This window comes from Bombus bifarius, unplaced genomic scaffold (assembly GCF_011952205.1).
Source record: "Bombus bifarius isolate JDL3187 unplaced genomic scaffold, Bbif_JDL3187 scf7180000009111, whole genome shotgun sequence".
Lineage (NCBI taxonomy): Eukaryota > Metazoa > Arthropoda > Insecta > Hymenoptera > Apidae > Bombus > Bombus bifarius.
This window is the reverse complement of record NW_022884904.1, coordinates 201,234-220,417: the sequence shown is the minus strand read 5'-3', so window position 1 is coordinate 220,417 and position 19,184 is coordinate 201,234. Positions and strand designations below refer to the sequence as shown.

At 40.2% G+C, this 19,184-nt stretch overlaps 1 protein-coding gene across 2 annotated transcripts in view; it reads right to left on the bottom strand.

Moving 5' to 3' along the window:
• Positions 1-7,297: 7,297 nt before the first annotated feature.
• LOC117213465 overlaps positions 7,298-19,184 on the bottom strand; it is a 57,997-nt gene continuing 46,110 nt past the window's right edge. For both annotated transcript variants that reach the window (XM_033458812.1, XM_033458813.1), the window contains 4 exons: positions 14,153-14,577; positions 13,364-13,549; positions 12,221-12,567; positions 7,298-11,727 (listed from right to left, as the gene is read on the bottom strand). In XM_033458812.1, coding sequence (XP_033314703.1) covers positions 11,676-11,727; positions 12,221-12,567; positions 13,364-13,549; positions 14,153-14,577 — 1,010 coding nt within the window. In that variant the 3' untranslated portion in view covers positions 7,298-11,675. The remainder of the gene's footprint in view (positions 11,728-12,220; positions 12,568-13,363; positions 13,550-14,152; positions 14,578-19,184) is intronic.

Genomic DNA, 19,184 nt, shown 5'->3' with positions numbered 1-19,184 from the left:
TCGGGAGAATCAAAGTCGACGTTTGGGAGCTTAACCTCGCGCGTAACGAATAAGCATCGAGCATCGGACCCAAGCTCGTCGAAAAAGACGATCGAGGCAGAAGCTGTCGTCGATCATCGATCGTGGCTACTTTTCACCGTAAGCGGCTATGAATTTTTCCGTCTTTCGTGCGCTATTGTGCGTAGGTCAACGTCTACCTGCAGGTGCATTTGTATTCACGAGCCGGCGACACGCTGTCGGGTGTAGCGTCGTGTAAACGCTGCAGGTACCTGCCAATGTGGACGAATCAGCTGCGGAGGAACGTTTTTATGCAGCATCTCGGAGAGATAATGTAGTCGGTCTTTTTACTGGCCTTCTATATCGCTCAATGTACCGACAAAGAACCTCCATGGACGCTTTTGACAAGTTTTTTCTTCGCATATTCCATTGCTTTTGTACTCGCGAGGTAGCCCGAGATCGAATTAAAATCTGATTAAGCAAGCATGGCAGGATATATGGTAATTAACGGCGTAAATTGTCTCTGATCTTTTTACAGTAATCTTTAGAAGACCAGTTTCTTGCTAAAAGAATCGTTCGAATAATTTAAGTCGATGAAATTTATTTAAAAAATGATCTATCGATATATTCTTTCTAAAAATACGTTAAAGATCATTGTTATTAGATTTCTTACAAATTTAAACGATTTACGCGAAGAGTAATGAGTTGTAAATGCAAAACGCTAAAGGGTTCGGTGACGAAACATTGACGAATTACTGGAGGAGGCTACGGTAACGGTATGCGGTGACGAACCTTTTCCCTAAAAGGCTCAGATGCTAGGGAGAAGGTCAACATGGTTCCTTTACGTGAGAAAAAAAATGGGTCTCCGACGACAGGTATTTTACATTTAAATATCGGAGAGGCTCGCGGTACTCAGATGCAAAATACAACGTTGTACGTGATCTCACGTGTGAGAACGAGGATCGACGCTAACGATAAAGTTACAGAACAGTTTCGTATTAGAATTTAAATTTGCATTTAAACGTTTAACAGCTCAATGGTTTCAGTGGCGATATATTCGTTTGTACTTTACGCGCTAAATCCCTGTCTCCTCGATTCTAGACCGAAGTATAACAGTTGGAAGAGTTTTATAATAATTTTTAAACCAATAGTCTAAACCTCGATACTCTCTTCCCGAGGAACGAAACAATCTACTGTTACCGCGTGCAAAAGACAAGACGAAGTTGCACCAAATTCCCGTTAAAATCGTACGAGAAGAATTTTTGGCTCTGCTTCGCACATCGTAAGTCATCGGAGAGTGCGAGAAAGCCACGCACCGATTAAAACGCGAATGGTAGGTTTCGGGGGGTCAGAGGACTCGATCCGTACAAGCTTTTAGGCAAGGCGACAGCACGCGAGGCGTTGCTACAGCGTGCAACTGCCTCTCCCGTCGTTTTGTTCACTGAACTAGTTCCCTCTCCTCTTTCCGCCCCCGACCACATGCAGCCACTACCACCGACGCTATCTCACCACCACCACCAACCACCATCGCCACCACCACCATCACATCCACGCCGGGAAGTTATCAAGATCACCACCGTGCTGGAAGTTGGAAGAAGACTGGGCGAGCGACTCCTTGCTTCCAAGAGGAAGAGAAACGACGAGCAGTCCAACTCTGTTGGCTGAATTTCCACCAAGATTTCATCGAATTTGATCTAATTGAAGAATTTAAGGGAAACATGGAGAGGAAATCCGCGTCGAATCGGTCCTGTCAAAGCTTTCGTCGAAGTTATGGACGAATTTCCTTTGTTCACGGTTTATTAAACCGTTACCTGTTACGGATCTCGTTCAGTAACTCTAGAAAAGATTCGTTTCAATTTGGAGGTCTTATAGCGTCGATAAAAGTTAGAAAGTGCTACATCTGCGAATAATTAACAAAATTGTACTCCTAAGAAACGTTGACGATCTGAAAACTAAATGTAACTTCTGTATCTCTGTTCATCGAGTGGTGTTAAAAAATACGTATACAGGGTGTTCAGTGATCTCTGGTACCCAGCGTTTTTCTCGTAAATGGCGAATACCGGCGAAAGATGCTAGAGAGAAAAGTTTTTCCATTAAAGCCAAAGATCAGCCTGGTACGAGTGTGTGACGAATTTTCAAGTTTATTTTCCTCGGAGGCAAAGCGTTCTCCGAACAAATTTTATTCCACATTTTCGACTTTTTCTCGCACGTAGAACAACGTTCTGCCGTTTATTTTTGCTGGCGTCCACTCCAGAATTATACACGTTCGAGTATGCTTGAAAACAGATTTTCAAACTCGATTTTCTCAAAAATGAAACATTATACGAACGTTATTCTTCCTCTTATTTTTCCATAAAGAATCGCCCTGTATCCACTTGTTCGTATCGTTCGGTCGCATTCTGTACAGTGCCGATATCGAAACGATTCTTAAACACTTTTGCACGATATCGTATTCGGAGGGAGGTAACAATGTCGCGTGTGGATCTACCTTAAAACACGGAATACCATGCGTCGAATTTTGATGCATCGAACGCGAACAAAAGTCGGTGGTTACAGGCGAGGGCGTTCACATTGCACGCGGTGCGTGTGTTGCCGGCGAGCGTCTGCTTACGGTACCGCTTCATTTGCGACTAGCGCGCTCGATGTGCACGCGCCCCATGCGTAACGCGTGCTTGTTCGCAAATTTTCAGATGCGAATCGATTCTAGTCGAGTAACTGCCCCTATTTCCGCCCCAGTTGCGTAGAAATTGCATCCGCTCGATGAATAAATGGAAATACGAGCGTGAAACGATAATCGCGAGACATTATGTATGAAACTGCAGGTACGGTGTTATCGTTAATGTATGGAGTTTTGATGCGCGATCAGATAGAGTTATGTTACTCGTAGACAGCTTTAATTACGGTGTCTGTGATCGATGCGCCGTGGTACGTGGTACGGAATAAACGGCTTATTACGTTCTTGCGAATAATCGGACAGCAGCGAGTTTAATTAAAAAAAATGATGGAAAATGGTTTTGCGTCGCTGATGCTTCTTCTTTCGTCGAGAGAGTTAATATCCGATATCGCGAGAAATATATTATGAACGAAGCTTTAGTCGTATCGCGCAGAAATGATAGAAAAACACGACAGGTAAGAAGGAATTGCCAGGAGAAGAAGGATAGAGAAACGGAGCAGGAAGAAACTGTACAAAGAGTAAAAACGCATCCCTGCCAAACGAAGTCTCCCTAAAGTATATGCATACTTTTTGCCTTGGTATTTCCATTCGAGCAGCGTTCAAGAAGATGACGAAGATTGGGGAACAAGATGAAGATTAAAGACGCACTGTAGGCAACAAAAAGATGACGGCGACGTAATTAAGGAAGTAATATCGTAAAATTTAAGCAGTATAGTAATGATTGGTTTGCGAACGTACTTATATTTTAGTCCAAATAAACTTCAAGGGAAACGAAAAACCGTGGTGAAGTGTATACCCAGCAGAGTGGAAATTAATATTCCTTTGACCATGATTAAGGCGTGTGTTGTTGCTGGGTGTATATTCGTTTCGGGTTATAAAATAGGAAGAAAAATACTGAAAAGCAACGGATAGGGATAATTAAGATTCAATGTATAAAATGGGAAGCAAACAGTGTAGTAATAATAATCATTGTTCTTCTTAAGAAGGTACCTAACGATGCAAAATTCGAAAGAACGATATAACGTAACAGCGATAATTCACCGAACGAAAAGATCGCAAATGCCACTATAACGTACATTAATCGAGAGAACGCTGAAACGAACAAGGTAAAGGAAAATAGGAGATATAAAACGGTGTAACCAAGAGGAAGAGGAGAATTCTGGGGCGGTCATAGAATGGTAAAATGACGCTATAAGCGTTTTGCGGATCCGCAGTTTCTCTCAATGGAACCCGAGAGAAAAGAAAAGAACGCGACACGGGAACCGGAGGAAGAAACGGATGGCCTCGCAAAACTAAAAGGAAGCGGGAAGATTAAAAAGAGGAGCGAGAGACTTCTCGCGAAACTTTAAGATAAATACGTGCCTGTTAAAGGAATCTCAAAAGGACAAACTCGACCGGGAACGAATTAAAAATAAGCCGGCAGAAATGCCAGGGTCGAGGACCTCCGTAGTCGCATCTTTCCAAAAATTCGGACGTCACGGTTGCTTTTCGCTCCCGTCTTCTCTTTATCGTTCCGAAGAAGCTTCAAATGAGACGAAGAAAACCGGCGAATAACTTATGCAAAAGGAACAAACTCGTCGAGAGAAGGGGGGGGGGGGGCGGGAAGGGACGAACAGAAGAAAGAAATCGAATGAGATTTCCACACTGGTCGGGGACAAACGAATGTTCGAACGAATGACAGAAAAATGGTTCCACCGGGAGCATAAGCTACTAGGAATATCTCGAGTTTCGTGAAAAACGAAAGCGTGGATCAAGGATAGGGAAAAATGTAACGCTGGAAGATCGAATCTGTAACTCATACCCGACCAACCACGTGGTCAGTGTGAACGAAGCCTGAATCCTGATCCAAGGAGCACCGTAGAAAAGGATAAAGAGGGCAAGAAGGAGACGATGAAGAAAGACCGCGCGTCAGCAGAAGGAGAGGAAACGTGGTCTCGCACCGCGCACGGATCTCGAAGCATGGAGAACACGAACTGGTCGCCGCATACCTACACGACGCGTAATGAGAACATACCAGCGTCGTTCGGCCTGCTATCTGCTATCAAACGGATACCACCGGTTCAACCGCGGATAAACCGTGTACCGGGCCCTCGGCAAACTCAAATTCGTTTTACATCCAGTCTATATGCCGATAAATTTATCGAAACAACGTCGTATCGGAAGAGCCGTTTCACCAAAGGATCTCGCATGCCACCACCTTACACGTTACATTCTCCCCATAGAAATCTCTGATTTTGAACGAAAAATTCCCGCCGGTTGCCGAGAAATTCGTGCTAAACGTTTCTCGAGAATGTGTCGTAACAGGGGAATTGTTTCACGCAGGATGTTCCTGCGTCACCTATTCGCCGGTTATATTTTCCTGATCCGAAGCCTGAAATTTTTCCCGAGAACTTTATTTGTTCTTGTTCTTAACTTACCTTAACTTACCTGTAAACTTACCTTATCTACCGATCCTTTGTACGACCTATATACCGATTTGGATCACCGTGTTGCAAACATTGCGAATAATTTTTAGAAATTCTTTTAAGTCTATAGGGTCATACAGAGATACCTTTGAATCATTTTATTTCATTAGTTTAGAGCGTGGGATTATTGAACTAGGACGTGGAAGTGACGAGATGCGAGACACAGGATAAAGGGTGCTGATTGCGAGGAATGGAGCAATGATAAGGGGTAGGGAATATTGGGTGTGAGATATCAGTATCGAATTGTAGGTATTAGATACGAGGCAGAGAACGTAAGATTTAGAAAATAAAACGAGGAATAGAAAGTGCGAGACGCGGAAATATGTGTAAATTCTTCAACGTAAAGTTCTAAAGTCAACGCAGTCTTAACGGTCAAACGATGATTTACTAAAAAGATCAAACAGCGTACAAAATCATTGACAAACAACTCGAATACTTCGTTTTCAATTGCACATGCATCAAATTAACATTCTATTCTCCATGTGGCGATGCTCTTTGTATCACTGGTCGCTTAAAAAGTTGTACAAAAATTATAGCGCGTATAGTGCCTCGGTATCCTTAGGACTTTTCCGGCGGTTACTTATCTGCGTAGAAGGCTAGCACATTGCAATTACCCTTTGATAGTCGTGGTATAGACATTATTAGGCATTCCCTCGTTCTAAAGCGATAAACGCGGCGAAAGTCTCAAATCTAAAATTAATGTAAATTATACGGCGTGAACGTCAATAATTTAACAATAATTACCATTTATAGGAATTAATAGGTAATATCATGGGTATAGCGTAACGTATCGGTATAGGATTACGCTTGGAGTTCGAAAACCAACTAATAATCTTTGAAGCCTTTCGAATTCTATTGCGAAATTATACGTCTCGATATTGGGAGTTAGTTTCACGAATACTTGGAAATAGCGGCTACGTAATTATTATCAATTCGAAACCATGGGAACATAGCTGCGAAAAACTACCATTGACATTGCAGAATCGCATTGAATTAGAATGAAATTTATCCTATACCTCTTTAACGTTTATTTGTTATTTTACTGGTAGAGCTTTTTGTTGTATTCTATATTCGAGGGAAAATATACTTTTTGTTCCGTTTCCAATTTAAGCTATCGTTCCTTCGTTTGTACTACCGATAAAATTGATAGAAAGGTGAACGATAGGGTCTTATAGTATGTGTAATATACGATGACACGTAGTTCATTTAGAAACGCATTTTATAGAAAATAGGACAAGTCATTTAAATTAAAAGGAAAAATATGTAATACATAATGGGTGAATATTCCAGCCAGACTGTGTTAATCAATTAAGATATAATCGAGGTATTTGTACAGGTGATTTATATCTACCGACAGATAGTTAGCGAGTGGACAGGAAAATAAAGCTGATACTACACGTACTACTTTGTATTAAAAAAAATTCCGCCGTCGATTATCGGTTTTTAAATATTTCACTGTTTGAAAAATTTCTTTGCCACTTGTCGGGCACCTTTTTCCATTGAAACAAAGATTAATTTTCTCTTCGTTAATGACTGCATAAAAATTATAGAAATACATGTTACTTTCGTGATTATTATTTTTATATAGCATCTTTATCAAACATAATATCGTAAAAGAAAAAGATATGGGTATGTTTGTACAAAGCTATTTTGAAATACACGAAGACAGAACGTTAATAGATAAAACATTATCGACGAGAAGGAGCGCGTGTTTTAAACATTTTGCTTAAAGGAAATCTACTTTGCGTTTTCGTAACATCAATTGACCAATCTTAGCGACCGTCCAGGTAGAAAGTTCTTACAGCTTTCGAATCTCGCCACGACATGGCGTCTGAAAGCAATTTATCGGATAATATGCGTATGATTGATTTTATTTCTACGAAGTATTTACGTGTTTATTTTATCTGAAAACCTAATGCCGAAGTATCTTTGACATTTGAGTCGAAACTGTTTTATTTTTATTTAAGGATAAAAGCAATTTAATTTATCAGAGAAAGTATGCAAAAAAGATGTTGAAAATATTCCTTTAGATTCTGATCTTTTTTATAATGAGAATTTTGAAAAATGTCTAATTGGAATTGTTAATAAATATAGAGATAGAAACGTGGCGTGATTATTAAACGCTATTGTATTATAAATGTAATGAAGAAATGCGTATATATAATTTTCTCTCAACGACATTTATTACAATCTCGGTTGGTTCAATTAATTAATTTTAGTTTTGGCACTAGAAAGACGGACACGGTTACATTTGACCCTTTGTACTTTTACAATCACACTGATTCTACTTTATTACAATAATATTACGCAATCTTTTCTTTCGTCACACGCTTTATAAAAATTCTTATTCTTAAAGCTTAAAAAATGTCAACAAACGAATCAGTTAACTTAGAATCAAAAAATGTTGTGATTTGATTTTGATAGAAACGAAGAAATGCTATCTTTTACGCAAGATATATTATCACGTAATCGCTAATATCTTTATTTTTTTTTCACGTATTTGCGAATTTTCTAGACCTTAACCGATATCGTATGTTTCTTCGATAAATTGACAAATTTGAATTTGTGCGCTTTTTCTTTTTACTTTGCACAGAGTTCTCTAATATACAGAGTGAATCATATATTTGGATATATTCGTACTATACGGATCAAGCAACTTTGTAAAATTACTCACTGTTCGAATACGCCGAAGTAACAAAATCCCGAAGCTTCCATCCGCTAAAAAAAATCTGTCAAGTTTAATAAATCGAAAGTTCTAAGCCTTGTTTCTTCTTCTTCTTCTTTCACAACCAGTTCCAATTACATGACTCATTCTCTAATATCATTCAACATTTAATCAAATCACGTACGGAATATACTCTACAATTACTTCGTCAACGATGAAGACATCGTAATTGTCGTCATATTTATTCATACTCCAATCAATTATAGACACATACATCTACTAACAACCCAAACAGTACACCTCTACCGACGGAATATACCTAAAGTCAACCATTCTTTCAGTAGACCAGAAAAAACGTAAAAATTCTACACGAATAACTTACCAACTCATTGTCAAGTACGAACGTAATTGAAACGTGAATCCAAAAGTGAAACAACAAACGTGGTACTACGGTAGCGAATGTTTCTGGAAATTATTTGGCCATACACCAACGAAAGATTGTCCACTGGTCAAGCAAAGCGACCGCTGTCCGGCTTTCTCGGCGGTAAGAGGATTCTCCTACCATGAAAAAAACACTGCATCATCTAAACAGCGATAAAACCAACGTCCTTCAAACCAGCTCGAAGGGTGACAGGTAAATAATTGACGCACTTCATTCTACAATTGTATTAAACCTCCTATTTTATTATCTGTGCATTTTTTGAGCGGTCTGTCGTTCAATTTTTGCTGGCTTCTCTCGCCTTACGAATCACGACTCTTCGACTTGTCCTTCGTTCCTCCTTGTTCCTCTTCCGTTCTCCAGCCCTCGGAGCCCACTATTATCGATTTCTGTCGCGATCAACTCGATCGTTCTTCGTTTCTTCGTTCGAAATACTCTTCGTTCTCGTTGCTCGAAATTATTTTTCGCTCTTCGCTGTTTCGAAAGAAATCATTCTTTGCTCCTCCGTTTGTGTTCACGATTCGCGTGGTTTCTCGATATCGATAAAAATATTAGCGGTAAGAATAGCGATGCGATGGCGGCAATTCCATGTACGCACGAGGGCGTGCGATGTTAGTTGTCGAATCGTTCGTATGCTCACGCAACAAGCACGCGCAAGAAAGCATTCACTCGGCCAACAAGTTTTCCTCGCTTATGGAAAACTTTTGCGACGTCACACTTTTGATTTTTTCCTTGCCATTTTTTTCTTTTTTTTTTTTTGGCCTCTTGGTACGTTTGAAGATCAGTCGGATAAGTAAGCCTTTGATATTACTCTCGCAACTTTATGATTCTTATAATGCCGATAATTATTCGAGTGACTCTTTTCGACCGGTCACGCGAGCAAACGATTATCGCTCGAACGAAGGTTTTATCCATTGCGAATAAAAATTTCATTCGTTCAATTGCATCTTATTTATCTGACTGTGATCGACGAATGCTGCTAACATTTCACAATTCTTACGCGTTAAACGATATTTTTCGCTCGAGTCTGTAGACATAAATATGCTTACTTAAATTTATAAAACAAGTACAGCTCGAACGACAGAACAAACTGATTCTGTACATATTTCCAGCTGTCTTTCGTTATCGTTCGTCGTGGTAGCGTGTGTTGCGTTTAATAAACGTTACAACAACGTCCAAGTGTTTGCTGGTCAATGCTGGACATTGGGTATATTTTCTCGCGAGGATGTTTCGATTCTATGCTGTTCGAGCTTTCGTGAGCAGTTCTCAATGGAAATTCGTGTGTAACGCGATGGACGACAGTTTAAACCCTCTTAAAAGCTAAAAATCGAATTCTAATTCTGTAAGAGAAAAATCGGTTGGAATCGTTCTAATTAATACAAGACACAATCGGTGAATAAACGATTCTTTCGTTCCTTTGCATGTCCTGTTCTTTTTCTGCAAGTGTTCCATGCTTATCGTGTGTGATTTCAATTCCTGTGTATCGGTAAAGTATGCAACGTTTGTATATATAAAAACGGAATCCAAAAGCTGATTTTAACAATACAAAAATCTGCTAAATCACGAGCACGAGTCCTGAATCACGAAGATTACGAGTACTTACGGCAGAACTCCATTTATCGGAACACATCGATGATAGTAAATTCCGTATCACTACCATATTCCGAAATGGAAAATTAATTCTTTTAAGCGTTTTTAATAAATACGACCGACCTTTCATATTCTGTATTACAAAATCCATTGTTATATGTTTCATTCAATATTTGTTCACAACTGTGTAACGAAGCGTTTACTCTAAATTTCATATAATATTTTTTGCTCCCTTTCATTCGTATATTATGCTTCCGCAGTTTGTCCAAATAGCAATTTCAACGAATCGACTTCAATATCCACTAGCGATTCGAATAAATGGAGTTTCACTGCGTGAAAATTTGTCTGACTCGATACTGGGACTATTTACTTGAAACAGTATTTCTCAAGCCTTATTCACCATTTTTGCACGATAAGAGCTACTGTTCTCTAACTTTCTTGCGATATTTTTCAAGTCTTTGATATATTCTTAGTGAGTTATTATTGAAAAAGTAACGATTATACAAACGGTAAAAATTGTGCGTCGTATATTGTAGGAAAATGAAAGGGATTCCGAAACAGATTTGTTTTATTCGTTTCATGATCGTTCGTGATACTAGTTGCAGGAACTACGCTAGATCATCTTAATTATCTTAATGACATTGAAAGTGAGTTGTTGCTTCTTTTTTTCTTTTAAATAAACATCTATCAGAAATATAATATAAATGTCTAAAAGAAATGAAATCTAATTGTATCTTATAGCTTACATATGTTACTTAAAGAGAAACTTCGTGTTTATATACATTTAACATGACTCTAGAAATATACTGTTCAATTAATTAACAATTTACGATTCTTTTTCAGGAACGAAAAAAATCTATTCGATCGAGATTCTTTTGTTACTGAGCACTTTAACGATTAATCAAACTCGTTTGAACTGACGATTCTTTCGATCACTTTGAACGGTATACGGATCGTACAACGCAAACATCCTTTACAGCTCGAATAAAACGACTAGCGTAACATTAACTATTTTAATTGTAACACCTTGAGAAACAGTGTTTCAAGTATCGATTGCGCTATGTTAACTTTCGATAAATACACTGCCACTGACAATCAGCAATTATTACAAAATGGTGTTTATGACACTAAGAAACTGGCGAAGTGAATCGAGCATCGGTATCAGTTGGAAACAACGAGATCGACGAAATTCGTGAGAATCAGAAATAGCACAAACAGCTAGAAGAGTGTGGCAAAACTCGGAGTAGTATCACTGAAATTTATAAGATAACGGATAACTTACAGAACGTTTGTAGAAAATTGAAATCGTCAAGAGGCGCCTGACAATGAATTCTTGACAAAGTTTCGCGTAATCTGATATTGTTCGACAGTTAGCGATTAAACAGCAATTAGACATTGGCTTACGTTTGAAAAAATTTGCAATTAGACGGTAATATCTCTAATAGCAAAAAATATGGCAGATTTCAAAGAATATTATCGTTAATCCTAGTTAATTAATCGACTGAACTAGTGAAAACAAATCGATGGATCTTCATCGATGATTTCGAAAAATGGAGCGAGCGAGAGAGAGAGAGAGAAAGAGAGAGAGATACGAAGCCTTTTAAGCGATAGTAAATAACGCTAATGAAATTTCTGGAGAATCGCGAATTTGAAGAGTATTTGCGACATGATCCACGCGATGAATTTGCGAACGAGAATCGAGACGATAATGGCGACGGTGATAGATGAATTTGTGATTTTCGACAATGTTCGTTAGGAACCGGAAACAGGAAGAGGCGAAGGACATCTCAGAGGATCTTCGCTGCTTCGACTTCTTTGCTTCTTTGTACGGTAGGTCGGCCTTTGTCAACCAATCTTTATCCATCGATCGATCGAATATTCGAGCGCCGCGAGCCACCTGCAAATAAACGTAGTTGCCTCTTTGACATAAAATTCGTTCTAACTCCAAATCGATTCTCATTGATTACGAAGGAGATTAGATAATTATTTTCAAATGTTAATAAATACGCGACCTTGACACCATAATTCAAGACCATCGACATCGATGTGGCACGTCTCCTTGTAAATAATTTACCACAAACGTGCCGGTGATTATAAAAGTGAAGCGGATAAAAGCGGAAAGAATTTCAGCCGCCTGTTCACGTTACAATAATCCAAAACCATGTTTGCAAAGTAACAGAGATCGAACCATTGGATCGAGTCGGTAGATGCGCCGTTAAACAGAATTCAGTTCATGCGTCAAACGCCAATGATATCTCGAAACGAAAATATATGACGCAGGCCACTTTCATAATCGCCGGCATAAATTGCGTACAGCAAATTCTTCGACTTAACGAAACAATCGTTCGAAAGAATATGGTAGAATCGATAAAGGGGACTAAACAGGTTACCGTTTCTTGTCCATTTCTGATTCGGTGGCGAAGATGTAACTTCTCTGCGTGGGGTCCGGTGGTTGCAGCTCGAACGCGTGTTTCCTGCCACCGGAAGTGGGCGCGCTGCTATGCACCCTGAACCCATGCAGGCAGGCGACACCGAACGCCTTCTCCGCATTAGCGTCGTCGTAGAAATACAATGCAGCGTCCTTTAGTACGCAATATCGCCTGGACCAACCGGTTGGTGACGACGTTTTTCTGGCGTGTTCTTGCTGCTTGCTCAGGTATCCGAAGCAATCTGGTCTGTGAATGGCGCATGCTGCTATTTCACGCATTCTCAGCGACGATTCCAACCAGGTGTCAACCTGTAAAAACGTCAACGGGAATCTATAGGATATACAGGAAAAACGGAGAATTTCCGTCTTTAGCGATTTTCTATTATCTTCTCAGGGCTTCCATTTCTCTTCTATCACCTCGAGTAACTTCTCACGAAAAGATTTAGTTACTTTTGTGACGCGTTTTCCAAGTTGAACTAATTACTTCGTACATTCGCGTTTCACGATAAATCTCGTACAAGTGCAAAGACTATTAAGGTAGGTGCGCAATAAGGCATATTAGTAGAACTGTACGATTCTCCAGAGCGCTGCCAGACACTTGCAGCGTCTAATCCAACTATTCAAGAAACTCCAGCAGGCGTATAGCCGAACTTGCAGAATTTAAAGCGAATCTCATTTTCTTCAACTTACGAGAACGCGGACTTCCATCGTTTCGCAAAGTTTTTGAAGCTTCTTTTGCCTAGATAACGATGCAAGAGTATCTCCAAAGATACATACATACAGCATATGCTGTTAATTGTTCAACTTGTAGCATCCATCTTTCTTTCTGTTGGACGAATGTAACGAAAATATTCTTTTCGAAATTTTTGATTTAATTTTCTTTTATTTCCGAATATACCATCGCAAGCGAAAGACCGCGTAGAAGGAAATACATTATATACGCGTGTCGGTTACCGCACCAATTAAAGATTAAATCGCATTCTGACCAAGAAGATCCGAATGTTCGCGCGAGGTACTCGTACACAATGTAAACTTCGTTTACTCTTCGAGCATGATCCGGAAATAGACGTCGAGAGTAACTTGGCGAGCGACTCGTAACATTTACCTGGTCGTTTCTTTCGATCGCTTCCTTGATGACCGTCGTCCATCGAGCGGCAGCTTCCTCGGTGTCCGCCGCGAGCCGAAGCGTCGGTGCGCCCTGTTTTTTGATCGCGAAGCTGTGTAACCTCAGCTCGGGCGTTTGCTCCACGTCGTACTTTATCAGCATCACCGCCCCCACTGGCTGTGAATCCTACGGGAAACGAAATGGTCCACTGGTGTACCATTTTTCCAACAAAACGATCCCGTGCAAACACTCGTCGCGTCGATGGCCTCGATTAACCGAAAGGAATGCCGGTTAAATAGGTTTCGAGGGGACGCCAAGCGTGGCTGGATGACATCTCTTTAAACTAACGACGAGCATGCAAAGTTCGGAACCTTTGTGCATAGCTTGGATGACTGAACTTTCTAACTTTGTTTATTTTACAGCAGCGTTACTTGCTCTGCCAATTTTCTCCGAATACAAAGTACCCGATCGTGTTAGATATTCTCTATATTTTGTGTCAAATTACGCGAGTTGTATTAGGCGAGTAAAACCAACTTCGTACACCAAACGATTAAGACCGACGCTGTAAAATAAGCTTCGACATTTGAGAATAGAGAATACGCTGATATTAATTTTATCTTTGCGTATTAATCGTATCTTATGGCGTCTAAGTATTTGAAAATACAATTTCATGTTTTTTTTTTTCGAAACTACATCCTATAGATTTGCGCGCGCTAATCGACACAGTTTTCCATTCTACGAAGAATGGACATTGAGAAGGGAAAGAGAAGAGGGGATATTCGTACTAACCGCGTCAGTCTTGTAATAATAGAGGCAGTTGTCGCGGCGCAGGGCGAACCATCTTCGCACCCACTTGTCCGTGTTGGTCGAGGTCGCGGATTTCCTCCATAGGTATCCGGTGCAGAGCGGCGCCTCGTCGCTTCCTTCCTTGGTACCAGGTCTGGCCACCCGCGGTGCCAGTACGTTGCACGTTCTCGCCACTTCGAGTTCAAGGACGTCGGTGCCAGAATGCGCGAGCCTCACGACTTCCGAATGCGTCGCGTCCATCACGTTCTTCCCGTTCACCGCCATTATAATGTCGCCAACTTCCAGGCCAGAGCTCTCCGCGGGCGTGTCGGGCTCGATAGCTGAGACGACCACGGGTTTCGAGCCGTGAATACGGAAACCGAACTCACCTCCGGCTTCTCGTTTCACCACCACCCTTTTGTCGCTTTCTGTAACCATCACCACCGCCTTCGTTATTTGGCGTCTGCGGCAGTCCTATTCGAGCCTCATCGAGCGGCAAACGCGAAGTCGTTCGCGCCAAATCCCACGATCCAAGATCCGAAATCCGAGATTTCAAGAGCCGCGATCACAGCGGATTTGCCGCGTGATAATGCAGTACGAGCAGGAATTGATATGGATCCTGCGGATGATGGATAGCGAATATCGGTAGGAGCGGAATTGAGCGTATTAGGAGGATAGAATTCCGGGTATTACAGTCGGTTCGGATCTATTTTAGCGAGCAAGGATTCGATAGAGGCGTTGAGCAGATTCGAACGTTTTTGGATAGTTTGTATCCTGTCAGGGGAATGGCTGAAAGGAATGCGTAGTAGAAATCGCGAGCGGATAAATCCTATGGAGATTACGTTAATCACTGCTGCGAGGGAAATGTGATTCGAGACTTTACAACCCTGGAAAATGAAGCTCTGCACGAAAAAAAAAAAAAAGAAAAAAACGTCAGTCTACGTTTTCGACCTATTTTTCCGCGCAGATTCACCTCCTTTCGGCTTTTACCGTCAGTTGAACGGCAGCCGGTATAAGTCTTGCATGGTTATTAATTTAAGTGATTAATGTGTTTCGGAGGCAAATATTTTTCTCATTGATCGACGTTAACGTTATTATACCGTTGAAAGGAGCTATCATCGGTTCAAATACTATCAATCTACCGGCGTTTTCCTATGTAAACAGGTTTAGCAAACAGCAAAACCGACGAATAGTAATGATACTCGAAGTTCGGTTGCCGTTTGCTCTTTCACGCTTCGAAACCGTGAACAAACAGCACATACGAATACAGAGAAAGTCATAGAATTGTACGCAAATCGTCGTTTCATATTCCGGTTGCATAGATTACACAGTATTTTATTTTTAACTTAAATCGACGACACGGTTCGGTGGAATGGTTAGTTCCGTATTTATCACGAACTTGCACCGCGCGATACACGATACGTTTCTAGTTTGGTATCATCCATCTTATTTATCAAGCATCGAAGCACGCAATATCGATTGCGCGTGATCGATTATGGGCGGAAATCCGAGAGTACAACAGACGGTTCCGAATAAATTATCCTGCAAGTGTTACTACTGCCAAAATGACGAAGCTGTTCGTCTTTCGCAATAACGGGAAATATAACGCCGTTGTTAATGATAAATCGTGCAATCTCTAGAATTTATTGCGACTCGGGTTACGAGAAGGAAATATTTACTTGGGTAATATTAGGCTGTTTTATAATAAATAATAATTGTTCGGAAGTTTGAGTGACCGTCCGTTTATGGCACGGGCAGGCACATTCCCTTCTTTGGGAAAATCCGAATTACATGTCCTCCCCGAGCTGTAAACCTAACGACTCCGAGGTCAGGTAAAAGCCCCGGGGAAAAGTCCAGCCGGAAGGGCACGATGGACACAGGAAACCCAACGGCTGGTAGGGAGAATCAGCAGCGTAGGAGGATAGTTCATCGACGGACATCGTACCGTGCGGATGAAATACTTCACTGCCAACGAGATCTTACCACCGCCGTGTTCATAACATCGCACTTTACGTTTATACAAGTGGAAATACAGTGCTCCATTACTCTAACACTCGATCTATTAAACCTCCTCCACCTTGAACGTTAATTCATTCGAGGTACGCGATATCGACCGATCGGTTTGACCTGACCGGTTGCTCTTTAGTCGAGAATTCGCAACAATGATAAATATCGAGGAGACGAGGAAATTCCTCTTTCTAATTGCGCCGTTTTTTCTAGTTGCAGTTTTTATTAACCGGAAAATCGCCGATGATCCTAAACGCATCAGAAGGAATTACAGAACCGTTTTTGTTCCTCTTAAACATCGTCGTGAATTAGGAAGCACGCGACGAAGAAACCTGGAATCGGCCCGTAGGAAGAAAGAGCATTGTCATCGTCGATAAGCTTCTCTTCTCACTGCCTCGTTTTCGATGCTTTCTTAGCCGGATATTTTTATTTGCGATTACGCTTCGAGCGAGATAACCAACGATTTACTTCGTTCGAACTGTCAACTACAATTTCATGGATACTTTGGGAACGCGCAGTCACGCAATAAATCATCCCCCGCGGTGGAAATTTATACGAGAAGATTTCAGTGAGGATTAAGGGTTGCTCCAATTCCTCAACCTTGTTTCCATAGCTATGCGAGTATCGTTTCCTATTCCGTACTGTTACGTATTCATCAAACGGGATGGCTTTTGTACATTATCTCGAATCGTGCGATACGCATTAACCCTGGAAACCCGAGAATTCTACTTTACGATGCTTCTTGTATTAGGCGAATATAAAATGTCTCTATAAATAAAATTCTAACTACACGTACATTAAAGATGTAAACGTATCCGCACATTTGCTTATTTTTAACTTAGCGAGTCTTTCTGCAGGCCCTTTAATCTTTAAATTATGAGTGAGACAGTAATTATATTCAGATGGTTGAAAAAAGAGAGAAAGAGAGAGAGAGAGATAATTTTAGCAAGATTCTGAATATGAATCGTGCTTTTTGAAAAAGAACTTTAATTTTCTGCTGGCACTGCAGCCTCATTAAGTATCCAAGAATTCTCTGATAATTACGCACGGCTGATTCCGATGTTGGTCGATTCTTTAAAATTTGGAATAAAAGTTACGGCGCCAGGGATAATATTAATTTTTAGTGCGGATAGCGGAAAAAATATATTTCTATTTATAGCTACTTCGCCAATTGGTTATTTCGCGAACTGCAGCTTTTTCGTTATAAACACATTGATAACGCGTATATCCAGAGCTGAAATAACGTTTCTTTAATTATAAAATTGATGGAACATAAACGTGGTATTTTTAAGATTTAAAAGCGTCACTGTTAATTATATATTTCATGAAAATATTCAGCGATTATACGTTATTCGTCTCTTAAAATCGAATTTATCGTTCTAACGAACAGGAATCTCGAAATATCCATGCTCATTTATTATTTGCATTTCGCGATTATTTATCGAAGAATATTTCAGAATCTTATATCTATTTAGGTTATCGTTTGCGTCGGATTATTCATTTATTCAATCGCTCTTCCATTTCTACCGATCCTGCGGCTCATTTCTAGGCATTTCATATAATTGAGAAATCTCATCGGTATATTTGAAATTGCTAATTAGTCGTATTAAATTAATGTCGGTCTCGCTGCCCAATTAATTGTTTCCAATTTCCTGCGAAAAAGTGACAGGAAATTCGAATTTACACGCGTACACGATTCCATTTGTTCATGAATTTACATGTTGACGTGACTGTTCTGTGAATACGCATTGCTACATTTTCCCTATATCTGCGAGAAATTCCGATTCGCTTTCCGTATGAACGATCTTTGAATAGCACAACGATATTTTTCGCATTAACATTAATTATAATAGTATATTTTACAGGATTTGTATTCTTGCCAAGGAACGCGTGCGACGAATATTGAAAAAATTTTCCTAACAAAAACACGACGGATACTTTTGTGAAAAAGCAACGAATGAGCATAGAATCGCAAACGTTTCAATCGTTTTCGTTCTCATAGATAAAAAATTTCCGCAACTCGCGACGTTTATCTTGCAGATTTGAAGAGAGAGAGAGAGAGAGAGAGAGAGAGAGAGAGAGAGAGAGAGAGAGAGAGAGAGAGAGGGAGGAGAGCACTATGCACGTCCCAAAGCAGGCGCATAAATAGAAAGGAATACTGGGTAAAAATAAAATGAAAGCGGGACGGTCTACGTCGTCGTAGCTACATAAATAAATGCATTTTTAGTTCAGTATTTGTTTTGTACGTTTTTTCTCGGCATTAATATTTGCAAAGTTATATCTAAAAATTGTAAAACAAGAAATGACGTAACGCGAAGCGAAGTTAAAAATACGTAACTGAAACTCTTACATTATATATTACATTTCTGAAAGAAAATTCCGTTTCTTTTCCTTTCGTATGAAACGATATTCGCTTATAAATATCGGAAAACACACGCTTAATATGCCTCGTTCGAATAGTCGCACGAACGCCATAGCATCGTAAAGAGTCGTGGTAGAATTCAGTTTGCGAACCGTTCCATTCAGAGATACGAATTGGATAAATGGTACCGAACGTAGGAGATGTCTATATAAATCAACAGAAATTTCTTTCGTTTCTACGTGAAACGATATATATTCGGTTACAAATATTGAAAGCAGCCATACGAGATATCCTGTTTGAAGGGACGAAATAAAAATTAATTCACGCGACGTAAAATGTTTAATAGTATCAAATGTAGAGCGTTACGTTCTAAAAGCAACAAAGTTTCGTCTTTTTCTTGATAAGTTTACTACGCGAGAATTAAATTGCTTTGTAAAGCTCGGAATTTTGAAGAAGTAGAACGCTCGTATGCACTGTACGATGCTCTTTTTCGTAAAGATACAATGTCAATGTTTTCTGAAGTTTACGTCGCTCGATGTTCGTGTGACGGAGCAAGAGGGAAGTGCACGTGACTTGGTTAATACGAAAATGAAAGTTGTTAGTGATACGTAGTACGATAGAAGCTATAGTCTCTTCGAACGTTCGCCACGTCGGTGATACGATGAC